This window comes from Rhinopithecus roxellana, chromosome 6 (assembly GCF_007565055.1).
Source record: "Rhinopithecus roxellana isolate Shanxi Qingling chromosome 6, ASM756505v1, whole genome shotgun sequence".
In the NCBI taxonomy this organism is placed as follows: Eukaryota; Metazoa; Chordata; class Mammalia; order Primates; family Cercopithecidae; genus Rhinopithecus; species Rhinopithecus roxellana.
Window position 1 is genome coordinate 75,828,228 of NC_044554.1, and position 13,688 is coordinate 75,841,915.

Genomic DNA, 13,688 nt, shown 5'->3' on the forward strand with positions numbered 1-13,688 from the left:
TATAAATCATTCTGCTATAAAGACACATGCACACATATGTTTATTGCAGCACTATTCACAATAGGAAAGACTTAGAACCAACCCAAATGCCCATCAATGATAGACTGGATGAAGAAAATATGGTACATATACACCATGGAATACTATGAAGCTATAAAAAAGGATAAGGTCATGTCCTTTGCAGGGACATGGATGAGGATGGAAACCATCATTCTCAGCAAACTAACACGGGAACAGGAAACCAAACACCGTACGTTCTCACTCATAAGTAGGAGTTGAACAGTGAGAACATATGGGCACAAGGAGGGGAACATCACACACTGGAGCCTGTTGTGGGGTGGAGGGCTATGGGAGGGATAGCATTAGGAGAAATACCTAATGTAGATAACAGGTTGATGGGTACAGCAAACCACCATGGTACGTGTATACCTGTGTAACAAACATGCACATTCTGCACATGTATCCCAGAACTTAAAGTAAACAACAACAACAAAACCTCTGGTTCTTTCCCCTCTCTTTTCTCTTTAAGCCTCATCCTACTCCATCAGTGGCTTTCAAATGGTCTTTACCATGACCCACAGTAAAAAATACTTCTTCTATTGCGACTCAGTGTATACATACATATACAACTGAACCATACATTTCACCAAACAGTTTTTCCTTTTTTTTGTTATTATTATTTTGAGAGAGAGTGTCGCTTTGTTACCCAGGCTGGAGTACAGTAATGTGATCATAGCTCACCGCAGCCTAGACCTCCCTGGCTCAAGCGATCTTTCCATCCCAGCCTCCTAAGTAACTGAGACTCTAGGTGTGCACCATCACACCTGGCTAATTTTTCTATTTTTTGCAGTGGTGGGTTTTCCCCCTGTTGCCCAGGCTGGTCTGGAACTCCTGGGCTGAAGCAATCGGCCCGCGTCAGCCTCCCAAAGTGCTGAGATGACAGGCATGAGCCACCACACTCAGGCACTTTTTGCTCTTATTTGCACCACACCACGGTGTTTTTCATTTCGTTCCATGTTATTACAGACAAAAATGATGGTCAAGACCTACTAAACTGATTTTATTATCCACTAATGGAGTAAATGGGATATTTACATATGTAACATTGTTTCACTGCCCACAGAAAAAAAATTGTACTCACATTAATTCACTTTACTCCTACAACCACTTATAAAGTAGGTGGATGCTTTTATCTGCCTTTTTATAGATGATTCTGAGGCTCTGGGAGGTAAAGTGTCTTTCCCACAGACACAGCTGAGAGACATTTGAGAGATGGGTTGTTACTATGTGGATTGTAGCTGGATGGCGAAAGAGAGAAGACCAGTCCCGTGTAAGCAGTTAGTTCATTTGGAATACCTTTACTGAGCACCTACCCTGTGCCATGCACTGTACTAGCCCCAAGAAGACAGTGAATATATGGGAAATAAGTTTATCATGAGAAAAAAAAACAGAAGAAAATATGTAATTGGACCAAGGGAGCAGGGAGTTGCAATTGTATCCAATCTCAGAAGTAATATTCTGAGATCCTCCAGGAGCTCAGACCCTGTGGGAGGAGTCTTAGGGATAATGTTGAAGTCTCATAAAAAGATAATTGAATCTTAAGGACATGGTTTTTATTATATTATGTGCTGGCATCTAGGCAGAAGTGTCTGATTAAGAGATGGAGTAATTAGGGCCATTAGGGATAGAAGTCTGGGGAGAAGTAGAATATCAGGGCTCGTGATGAAACTAGCACAGGTGGAGAAATGTGCTTCTGGTTGGAGGTGAAAAGGTGGAATTTGTTGAGCTACTGAGTTAGCCAGGTCTATTGAGAGAGTACAGCAAGGGAGGTGGATGGAGCCTTGGGCAAATGTTGCAGTTAAGTGCTATGGAAAGAAGAGACTTGCTGACAGAGGCCAAAAAACAAAAACAAAAACACAGGCGAAAGAAACAGGACGATGCTAGGGGGACATGATTTTCACAATTTCAAAGAGGAAAAGAAAATGGTATTTTGAATCATTAAAGTGTGTATTTATCTGAACTCCTTTTTTTAAACTTTCAGTTCTTACCTCTGAAATGAGAATCTTACTCCCTCATACAATTTTTGAGAAAATAAACCTATGTTTTGATTTTAGGATCATTATGATTGGGGACTTCGTGCTATTAAATCTGTCTTGGTTGTGGCTGGTTCTCTGAAACGAGGAGATAAAAATAGACCTGAAGATCAGGTACTGCAGTGCTAATATGAGTTTGTTGAGTGAGTAGCTGGCCAGCTTCACAGAAATGAAAGTATATGCCTGGATGGTGGGGCATGCACAGCACAACTTTTAAAAAGCATAACATCTATTGTTAATGCAGGGGATTTGAGGATTGGCATTCCTTATAAGAGGTCACAAGTGTTCTTGAGTACAAAGATATGAATCTGGAAAAGAAAATGTGATTTTACAAGTACTTTTGAAATAGCCCCAAAAACTATTTTGACAGTCATAATCAAATAATTCAGTAATCACTGATTTCCTCTCAGGAACATTTAAGAAATCTGACTGAGTTGGGATATTAATCCTGGAAAGTCAGTGAAGACATAATGGGAGAAAGAACATCCATTTCATAGGATGTAAGATGGGCTTGCAGAATGAAACAGGAAAGGAGGGTGCCTAACACCAATGAAATGCTTGATTGGTTGGTCAGAGCTACTGGAGAAATGTTCTGCTGTCATTCCTGGAGAGAAATGATAACAACACATCATGGATTTTTCCCTTAAGTAGCGAGAGCAATGAATATGTGTTATCAGTCCATTTTCACACTGTTACAAAGAACTACCTGAGACTAGGAAATTTATAAAGAGGTTTGATTGACTCACAATTCCACAGGCTTAACAGGAAGCGTAACTGGGAGAACTCAGGAAACTGACAATCATGGAGGAAGGCAAGGGGAAAGCACGAAGCTTCTTCACATGGTGACAGGAGAGAGAGAGAGTGAAGGGGAAAGTGCCATACACTTTAAAACTATCAGATCTCGTGAGAACAGCAAGGAGAAAATCCAGCCCCTTGATGATCCAATCACCTCCCACTAAGCCCTCCAATTTGACATGAGATTTGGGTGGGGACACAAATCTAAACCATATCAATATGTATCACCATGTGTATGTGCAATGTGACTTGAGAAATAGCAAAAAAAAAAAAAAAAAAAAAAAAATCTGTGTCCTTTTTTAAATTGAGGGATATTTGTTATGTATTTTTCTGCTTTGCCAATATTTCTCTCTTTTCCTCTTAATTTCCTTGTAATTTAGTACTAGGTCAAGATTTTCTTTCGTTTATTTGTTATCTTGCTTTTTAAAATTTTTGTTGGAATGCTTAGCTCTTTCTGTAAAAGTTATCCTGACGTTTGAGTTACTGCTTTTAAAATCTTTGGCTTACAGCTAAGATAGAACAACAACAACAAAACTAAAAATGTTTGAGATTATCATTCTAAGATTCGCAGAGGACTTAGGACAAAATGATCTGATGAGCTTGATTAATTTAAATTCTGGAGTTTGAGGATTCAAGAGAGAAGGCCCTTAGATTGTTTCTAAAGATCAAAACAGATCATTGGCAGGGAAGGAAAAGTCCTCTTTGCTGTTCTTATTCTAAGGATTGTCCATGGTATCAGTTCAGCCTTCTCATGTTCTGATACCTGAGTTTTAAACATTTAACCTCCCTATTGATAGAATGCCATCTTAATGGAGAACAGTACCAATATCTCATGCTTCACATATGAGGATTAAAAATAGCAAACATCTTTAGTTCTTCAGGTGTTTGTTAGAACTTGTTTTGGCTTTTTTATAAAATGTTTTTTTTTCCCCTAGGTACTCATGAGAGCATTAAGGGATTTCAATATGCCTAAGATAGTGACTGACGATATCCCAGTGTTTCTGGGCCTGGTCGGTGACCTGTTTCCAACCCTGGATGTGCCCCGGAGGAGGAAGCTGCACTTTGAACAGATGGTCAGGCAGTCTACCCTGGAGCTCCGCCTGCAGCCTGAAGAGAGCTTCATCCTCAAAGTAAAAGGAGCATTTGCTTTTCATGGCAGCTGTTGGGATTGTCAGTTGAAATAATTGTGGCTAACTGATGCTAAAGCAAGATGTTAACTTGTACCCTAAGCTTAACAGGATCTTAATATATGTTTTCAAGCATTTTCATATGGCAGGATTAAGTAAATGTAAGTATTTTAGTAGCCCCACTCTGTAAGGTGAAAACAGATATGATTGACATGGCTTTAAATGTAAGCATACTTTTAGTTAGGTTTAAAAACTTGTTGGTTCTTGGAGACACGCACTAAAAATTTACTTTGTTCTTTCCTCCTTTTTAGAGAACATCAGAAGTAAAATCATTAGTGTATGCTTTTAATGAGGGGAGAATGACAACATGTATGAGAATAAGTTAGGTAGATATTATCTGACATATCAAAGCCTTGTGCATATTATTCAGTTTGAATTCAGTGAATGCATGGACATTAAACACTGTATACGTTATCCATTTTAGATATTTTATAGGATATAAATCATTACTCAGTTGTAGATGGTGATTGGCTCTGTACAGTGTTTGTTCAATACTTCATGAAGAGTTAATGATTTTTGTAAGTAACCCCTGCCATATACTGAGTACTGCATAAAATCATGGTTTGGCTTTAGTCTCATCCCTGTGGTCTATGTGGGAAATCCAGGAAAAACTATAATTTTCACTTATGGTCTATTTTAACTTTCTCTGAACATACTGTTGTCAGTGGGGGCTGGCTTGGGTGTAAGGAAAGAAGAATTGGGCAAAAATGGTAGGTTATCTTTTTGTCACCAACTCATTAAAGGAAACCAGCAACTGACTGTTTGCTCTGCAGGTTGTCCAGCTTGAGGAACTGTTGGCTGTGCGGCACTCGGTCTTTGTGGTTGGAAATGCAGGCACAGGGAAGAGTAAGGTATAGTAAATTGCCTAATAGCTTACAGCTTTGGAAAGAACATTTGTTGTTATTGTGGTTTGGCCTATTTTCAATGCTACTCAAAAGAATTCCCCACCAAGAAGCCCGCCATAATTTGGGATCAGAATCTGAGACTCTAATCTTGCTGCTTGATCAATTGATCTTTTCCTTTATATTGGGTCAGCGGTAGGGAGAACAAGAAACAAATAGAGCATTGCATTCACATAGGAAAAGCAACCCGACATGAAGATTGAGCTTTCCACATGAGATTTTCAGTATCAGATGAAGGCATTTAGATACACGCCATCCTACCTTATGCACCTTTCAGTACATTTATGCTTGGATTCTTTTATCAAAGATAAACATATTAAGAGACTGTGGAATAAGATATCTGGCTGGAAGATTTGATTGGCTCTAGCCACATTTATCAAACCTATTTTCTTTTCCAAGTCATCCTTGATTCTCCTCCTCATATCATTCAGAAAAACAAACCCAAATATTTTCCTTCAGTACTCCCTCAGAAATATAACCCTCTATATGGCCAAACAAAACCTAAAAATAAAAGGAAGTGGCAAAACCCACATTTTTGAGGTACCTATTACATGCTGTGCTAGGTGCATTATGTATGATTTACTCTGCACAATAATGATATACTATGGGTGTTATTATCCCCATTTTTAGTTCACTGCTTGATTTTGTTTGGTCTTACTGACAGTCCTGGCAACATACTTATTTTCTTGGTTGGCAGACGGTGTATGCAGAACTGCATGCATTTTAATTCAGGATGCTTGGGTATAAACATACTTGGTAGCCAACACCTAAAAATAATCAGATTGAGCATATGAGATTTTAGAGGATGGCAGTATATGGAACTTGCCAGTATTTAGATCAGGACCCAAAGTGGAACAACTGTAAGATAAAAAAAAATCTCTGTATAGACATTTTTCTAGTGAAAAATATAATAAATGAAATATTAAAGTAGATAACTGATAGACCTGTAATTATTTTGTTAGAGTAAGTTACAGATGTAGGCCGTAGTTCAAGGAAGGATAAAATTAAATTCCATACTTTCCAGTAGATTAATGGTTTCTAAAAATATAAGCTTAATATTCCTAAGGCATTTATTTTCTTTCTTCTAGTCTTCACCAGTTCTGTTCTACTCAACAGGTACGTAACCCAAGATAACCGGAGCACTGCAGCTCAGGATGACGTTTTTTAGCATCTTATCATTTCAAAGTGTTTGTCAATTGTTTATCCGTTTTTTCAAAACCCCTGTGAGTAGGGGTTTTGTCAGCATGATAAATATCTAAGACAAAAGCTACAGCTTTTCAAAGGAGCAAAAGGGAAAGTAAGGGCAGATATTTGAGTGAAGGTATCAATTAATTGAATAGACATACACTGAGCACCTGTTCTGTGAGTTCGCATTCTCAAGGCTTTTCCTCAATTATCAGGATCAGGGGTTCTCAACCTCAGCACTGTTGACGTTCTGGACTGGATAACTCTGCTATAGGGGGCTATTCTGTGCATTGAAAGATATTTAGCAACCTCCCTGGTCTCTATCCACTAGATGCCCAGAAGCCCCTTCCCCTTTCTTCCCCCTAGTCAAGACAGTCTGTTTTTGAGAACCACTGCCCTAAGTCGCTAGATCTCAAAGCATGGCCAGACCAGCATCATTGGCATCAGCTGGGCCCTTGTTGGAACTGCACATTACTGGCCCCACCTCAGACCTACTGAAACAGAAGCTCTGGGATTGGGCCCTGCAATCTGTATTTTAATACCCTCCAAGCAATTCTGATGTAGGCTACATTTTGAGAAAAACCAATCTTGCTGATTCAGGCAGGGTAGAATTTTTTTATTTATTTATTTTTATTTTTATTTTTTTTGAGACAGAGTCTTGCTCTGTCACCCAGGCTGGAGTGCAGCAGGCAGGGTAGATTTTGTAATCAACATGAATGCTTATTTATGTATGGTCCTCCACTTGGCACACATGATTAAAAATCTCAAATGAGAAAGTGACTCCCTTTACTCTAAATGGTTCAAAGAGTCAAGTGAACTGATTCTGTCTTGCTGAGTATCTGTAAGATGAAGCTTTTCAAGATGGTAATGGAAATGCACATATGTGCATTTTTCCCCTTCTGGATCTTAGCACACACAGAGCATCTAGGAGCATATAATGAATAAGGAAAACTCTTCAGAAATCTTTTACTTTCCGTTTGGCTTATGTTAGTATTAATTTTTTTGGCTCTTTCCTCCTTCCCCTCAGATTTTGAGAACACTGAACCGAACATATGTTAACATGAAACAGAAGCCGGTTTGGAATGACTTAAACCCTAAAGCTGTGACAACAGATGAACTCTTTGGTTTCATACATCACGCTACCCGAGAATGGAAAGATGGCAAGTAGTATTTCCCCTTTAGAAGTGCTAAAAATTTTTTTTCTATCCAGAAAGCCATTTTTCAATACAAGCCAATTTTAGTCATAGTCACAGACTCACTGTTTATATGTTGGCATTATTGGAAATATAGCAGATCACAACAGCATTTATAATGTATAAATTAAAACTGGATTTGAATAAGTACTTGATTTGCATTCCGCAGATTTGTACTCAGAGCTGTTATGTTTTATCCCACGTCAATTATGTCAGGGCTCCCTGTAAATCAGGAGTGAAGTCAACATGAATGCCTCAGGAAACATCTATAAAGTACCTGATATGAGACACTGACTGAAGTTCAGGCAGACATTCCAGGTGCCAGGGACAAAAGGAAATGGGGCATGTTTCCTGCCCTGAGAGTATTTGTAAGCAAACAGATCCCTTTGTGACAATCTGTTAGGAGTTCCTTTTACAGTAAATGTGCTAAACTTGGCATCATCTTTGAGGCCTGTCTCCCTGTCACACCCTACATCCAACCTCACAGCAAATCCTATAGGCTTTACCTCTAAAATGTATATGAATTCCAGGTCTTCTCACCTTCTCCATAGATGCCACATTAGTTGAAGCCGCCATCATGTCTCTCCTGTACTACGGCAGTGGGTAATCTCCTCCTCCTGGTTTCCCTGCAGTTCATTTGACCTAAAGCAGACAGAGGGGCTTCAAATGTTACTTCTCTGCTTTTGATTTCAAGTGCGTTCCAATCACCTTTAGAATCCAACCTTTTCCATGGCTTTTAAGGCTCTATATGATTGGATCCCTGCCCCTGTCCCCAAATCCCACCATCCCTGACTTCATTTCCCACCGCTTACTATAATCCATTCATTCTGGCCTCTTTGCTATTCCTTGAACTTGTTCCCATCACGGGGCCTCAGCACCTCATGTTCCTGCCATCAGCAATACTCTTCTGGATGCCTGCATGACTTGCTTCCTTATCTTATTTCAGCATCTGGTCAAACGTCACATCAGAGAAGACTTCCCTGATGGCTGATCTAAAGTAGAAATGCAAATCAAAATCACAATGAGATAGAATCTCACACCAGTCAGAAAGACTATTATGGAAAAGTCAAATGATGCTGGTGAGGCTGTGGAGAAAAGGGACCACTTATAGACTTGGTGGTTCAGTCACTATGGAAAGCAGTTTGGAGATTTCTCAAAAAATTTAAAACAGAACTACCAGTTCACCCAGCAATCCCATTACTGGGTATATACCTAAAGGAAAACAAATTGTTCTACCAAAAAGACACATGCACTCGTATGTTCATTGCAGCACTGTTCACAATAGCAAAGGCATGGAATCGACCTAAGTACCCATTAAAGGTGGATTAGATAAGTAAAACATAGTACATATACACCATGGAATACTAGGTAGCCATAAAAAAGAACATCATGTTTTTTGCAGCAACATGGATGTAGCTGGAGGCCATTATCCTAAGTGAATTAATGCAGAAATAGAAAAACAAATACTGCATTTCTCATTTACAAGTGGGAGCTAAACATTGGGTACGTGTGGACATAAAGATGGGAACCATTGACACTGAGGCCTACTAGAGGTGGGAGGGAAGGAGAGGAGCAGGGGATGAAAAACTACCTGTTGATTCCTATGCTTACTACCTGGACGATGGCACCATTCGTATCCCAAACCTCAATGTCACACAGTGTACCCATGCAACACACCTGCATGTGTATCATCTGAACCTAAAATAAAAGTTGAAATTTAAAAAACAGTAATAATAAAGCAGGACACCCTTTGTCATTCTCTATCCTCTTGTCTTGTGTACACTCCTTTTTCTGTGGGACAGTTTTTGCTGTCTCAGGCTAGCTTCTGTCTTTTTGTAAAGAACTATGGCAGGGAGAGAACCATATCTGTTTAGGCTGAAAAACTGGAAACGCTTCAAATCAGTGACTGTTAGTAAAGTTTGCTGGCTGCTTTATGAATCATGGTGGCAAGTTCCATTAGATACTGTCACTTTTGGTACAAAATGCGTGACAGAGGAAACATCATGCATGCATCAAAACAATTTTGCTCACAATGCTATTAGATTTACTAGAGCTTGAAAAATTTGCAACTGGTAAATCTGTCACATCAAACACACAATGCTTAGATATGTACTAATGGCAAAAAGGACTGTAGATTTAAAATGTTATTGCATATACATCTTGTTAAGGAATGATGAGTCACTATCCTAATGAACACATTTCTGTAGGAGATGTATAGTGCTTCTGAATGCTTTAGCTTCAGAATTGTGCCCTTGAAAATTGTTATAGAAAAATGGAGAAAGGTGAAATAAACAAATATTTGATCTGAAATGGATACTGAACATATGTGTATGAAGAAGGATTGTGAGTCTTCGTTTGGTGTAAGTTTTGAGTTTTATGTACGTTACCTTCTACAGATCCCCACAACTGTTCATGAAGGAAAGTTTTTGTTATCTCTGTTTGGCGTATGGGGAAGCTCAGTTGTGGAAGTTAAGGGTCCTTCTCAGTGAGGTGAAGCTTGCACATTGGTAAATAACAGAGCTGGATCTGGAACCCATGTGTGGCTCAAAAGGTGTTAACACGCTGCCCGCTAGAAAGAGGCAGCAAAATCGTTTTTATTTAGTTAATAAAAGAGCTTCCAAGATGAATTATACCAACCTATTGTAGAAATAAACAGCACTCAACGACTTTATATATTAGGATTGTTTACTCTTGTTTTATAGGTCTCTTTTCATCCATTCTACGAGAACAAGCAAATCTTAAGAATGATGGACCAAAATGGATAGTCCTGGATGGAGATATTGACCCCATGTGGATTGAATCACTCAATACTGTAATGGATGATAACAAGGTGAATAAAACTTCAGTTGTAAACCTTGATTATAACATCCTGAGTGTATTAAGAGTTCCATTCACTTGTTGATGTTAATACTGGTTTTTGCTCATTAACCTGGGATTCTTTATGTAACTATTATTTCAATAAGTGCTGTTTTCCTGATAATTTTTTTTAATTTCACCATTAAAGAATTTCAAGGAATATGTTCTCTTTGTTTCTTTGAATGCAGCCACCTTTACTGAGAGTTAGATACAGATCTAAGAATTTAGTTTACACATCTTACCACTTTCTAAGAGGTAGGCATAAATTATTATATCTTGTCATCTTTAAGTATAAATACTTAGACAATGAAAGAACAGGTTTGTGCCATGTGATAATTGAAATTAACTAGTTCCTATGGCTATGGATTGAATTAAAATGTTTTTCCAAGCTTTTTGCCACAGTTAATTCAGCATTCCCAGCAAAAACAAAAAGTGATGGTACAGGTCTGTGAGATATCATTCAAGCAACACAAGGTCTATTGTTGGGGTCAGCAGAGAGAGATCAGTAATCATCATTACTCCAGAATAGATTTAGTAACCACCTTGAATTAACAGTAATTACTGCTTACTCAACTGAGACACTGTTCATCATAAAATACAGGTTTGGGATCTTTATACTTGTGTAAGTTTCTTTGGACAATTGATAATCATGGTATTTCAGATTCTAAAGAAAGTTTTTTTTATGGTATTCAGGTCCTTTCATGTGATTAATTTTTATAATAAATGTCTTATCTTTGGCTTAGTAATAAAATTACTACAATTATGTAAAGGTTGCCATTCACAAGCCCAATTAGGTGAGTTTGTTCCTCAAGGGTCAGTCAGGTCATCTCAGTGGTGAGCTTAGATCTTTATTCAGACTGCACTTCTGATTCAGGACAATGAGCGCACAGCCTGTGGTACTTCTGATAGGGGAAAGTACTTGTTGCTTCTATATGTTTGCAGCATTGCTTTTGCCCATGGGTGACAGTGCACCTCTGTGCACCACTGTGCTGCTCACTCCAGGTGCTGACCCTCGCCAGCAATGAGCGCATCACCCTCACTCCCTTCATGAGGCTTCTGTTTGAAATACATCACTTAAGGAGCGCAACCCCGGCCACTGTTTCCAGAGCTGGTATTCTGTATGTGAACCCACAAGATCTGGGCTGGAATCCGTGAGTATTTCTTTTTTGTTTATTGTAGTAAATTGTATGTAACGTAACATTTACCATTTTAATAAATTTTGCTTAAGCACGTTCATGTTGTTGCACAGCTATCACCACCATCCATCTCCGGAAGTTTTTTATCTTCCCAAACTGAAACTCTTTATCCACTAAACAACTCATTATCCCCTCCTCCCGGCTCTTGGGAACCTTCATTCTACTTTCTATCTCTATGAATTAGACTACTCTAGGTACCTCATATAAATGGAATCATACAGTATTTGTCTTTTGGTGACAGGTTTATTTCACTTAGCATAATGTCTTCAGAGTTTATCCACTTAGCAGCATATTGCAGTATTTCCTTTTTTAAGGCTGAATAGTACTCCATTATGTGTATATACCGTATTTTGTTTACCCATTCATCTATAAATGAACACTTGGGTTTCTTCTGCCTTTTGGCTATTGTGAATAATGCTGCTGTAAACATGGGTGTACAAACATTTCTTCAAGACCCTGCTTTCCATTCTTTTGGCTAGAACTCAGAAGAATTGCTAGATCATATGTTAATTCTAATTTTAATTTTTTGAGAAACTGACACATTGTTTTCCACAGCTGCTACCCATTTATATTCCCACCACCAGTGGATGAGGCTTCTAATCTCTCCACATCTGTGCCGGCACTTGTTATTTCCCTTTTTTCTTTTTTTTCTTTTTTTGAGACGGAGTCTGGCTCTGTCGCCCAGGCTGGAGTGCAGTGGCCGGATCTCAGCTCACTGCAAGCTCCGCCTCCCAGGTTTACGCCATTCTCCTGCCTCAGCCTCCCGAGTAGCTGGGACTACAGGCGCCTGCCACCTCACTCGGCTAGTTTTTTGTATTTTTTAGTAGAGACGGGATTTCACCGTGTTAGCCAAGATGGTCTCGATCTCCTGACCTCATGATCTGTCCGTCTCGGCCTTCCAAAGTGCTGGGATTACAGGCTTGAGCCACCACGCCCAGCCTATTTTCCTTTTTTCTAACAGTAGCCGTGCTAATGGGCATGAGGTGATATCTCATTTTAATTTGCATTTCCCCGATGATTAGTGATGTTGAACATCTTTTCATGTGCTTATTGGCTGTTTGTAAGTCTTCTTTGGAAAAATGTTCACATAAGTTCTTCGCCCATTTTTTATTCAGTGCTTTTTTAAATTGTGTCTGGATCTTGTTAAAATCTTAGTATAAAATTCTAAATATTTATATGCTCACTTGAAGGTATTAGCAATTAAATTTAAGGCTAATGAATTAGACTAATTTAAAGATAATTAAGTTAGCACTGGAATGCCTTTGTCATTTTTACTTGGACATTACCTGATTCACATACCTTGAAGATGTTAAGAACTCAGTAAATATTTGTTGAGTAAGTGAATAAATAATGAAAGCTTATATGGAGCACTTATATAAAAAGAAATCACTTAGGTTATGTATGTTTGCATGTATATATACTATGCGTATATGAACAGTTGTAACACTTTGATTTAGAGCAACTTTACGGTGCCCAGTTGCTTACTCCTCAAATGCTTACATTTTCTACAGTTCATTCTGCTTGTAACTTGTCACCTCCAGCATTTGCACTCAGAACTGTAGGAATCGCTGAACTCTGCCACTGAACCCATGCTTGTGCCTGGCATGCTTCTTATGTCAGAAATCATTTGTTTACCTCTCTGGACACACTCTCCAGCCTTCTCACTGTGTGGACCACATTAGTGGGCTCCTTGCCTTCTAGCTTCTGGTTGGTTTGGCTAATGAAGAATCCTGGCAGGAAGTGAGAGGGAGAGAGGACAGTGAGGTCAGGCTATTTATTCTCCTTCCCAACAGGGTCATGTCAGGATGGTTGTGTCCCTCTGTGACTGCAGGTCACAGCTCTTCTTATATCTCTCCATTAAGGCTCTTTCCTTCCAGGTTCTGGCAATTCTTCATTCTCTTGTCCCTCCAGGCATAGGTACAGTAACCATTCCTTGTAATTACTCTCTTGGCATGGTACTGTCCCTTCCATTTTCTCTACTCCTTGCCCACACTTCTGTAACTAGTCCTTTTATTGATCCTTCCCTTATTATCGTGATTTGGGGATGACATCTGTTTCCTACCAGATGCCTGACTGATGTACTTCTCCAGGCTGCCTTTCCTGTGTGTACTGACGTGCTCACTACAAGTCTCATTCCTTACCTCTGCAGCCTAGTAGAGCCATGCCCAGGCTTTTGCTTTTGACAAAGTCTTTATTGGATATGTTTTGGAGAAGGAGTGATTTTCAAAAGTCTTAAATGGAGTGTTTTTCTTGGGATAATAACTCCTTTCCACACTTGGGA

The 13,688-nt window shown here is 39.1% G+C and overlaps 1 protein-coding gene across 1 annotated transcript in view; it reads left to right on the forward strand.

The window, feature by feature from the left end:
- DNAH11 (dynein axonemal heavy chain 11) overlaps positions 1-13,688 on the forward strand; it is a 417,881-nt gene that overhangs the window by 182,451 nt on the left and 221,742 nt on the right. The window contains exons 37-42 of the mRNA XM_030932862.1: positions 2,115-2,207; positions 3,824-4,018; positions 4,849-4,926; positions 7,190-7,326; positions 10,035-10,185; positions 11,214-11,362. Coding sequence (XP_030788722.1) covers positions 2,115-2,207; positions 3,824-4,018; positions 4,849-4,926; positions 7,190-7,326; positions 10,035-10,185; positions 11,214-11,362 — 803 coding nt within the window. The remainder of the gene's footprint in view (positions 1-2,114; positions 2,208-3,823; positions 4,019-4,848; positions 4,927-7,189; positions 7,327-10,034; positions 10,186-11,213; positions 11,363-13,688) is intronic.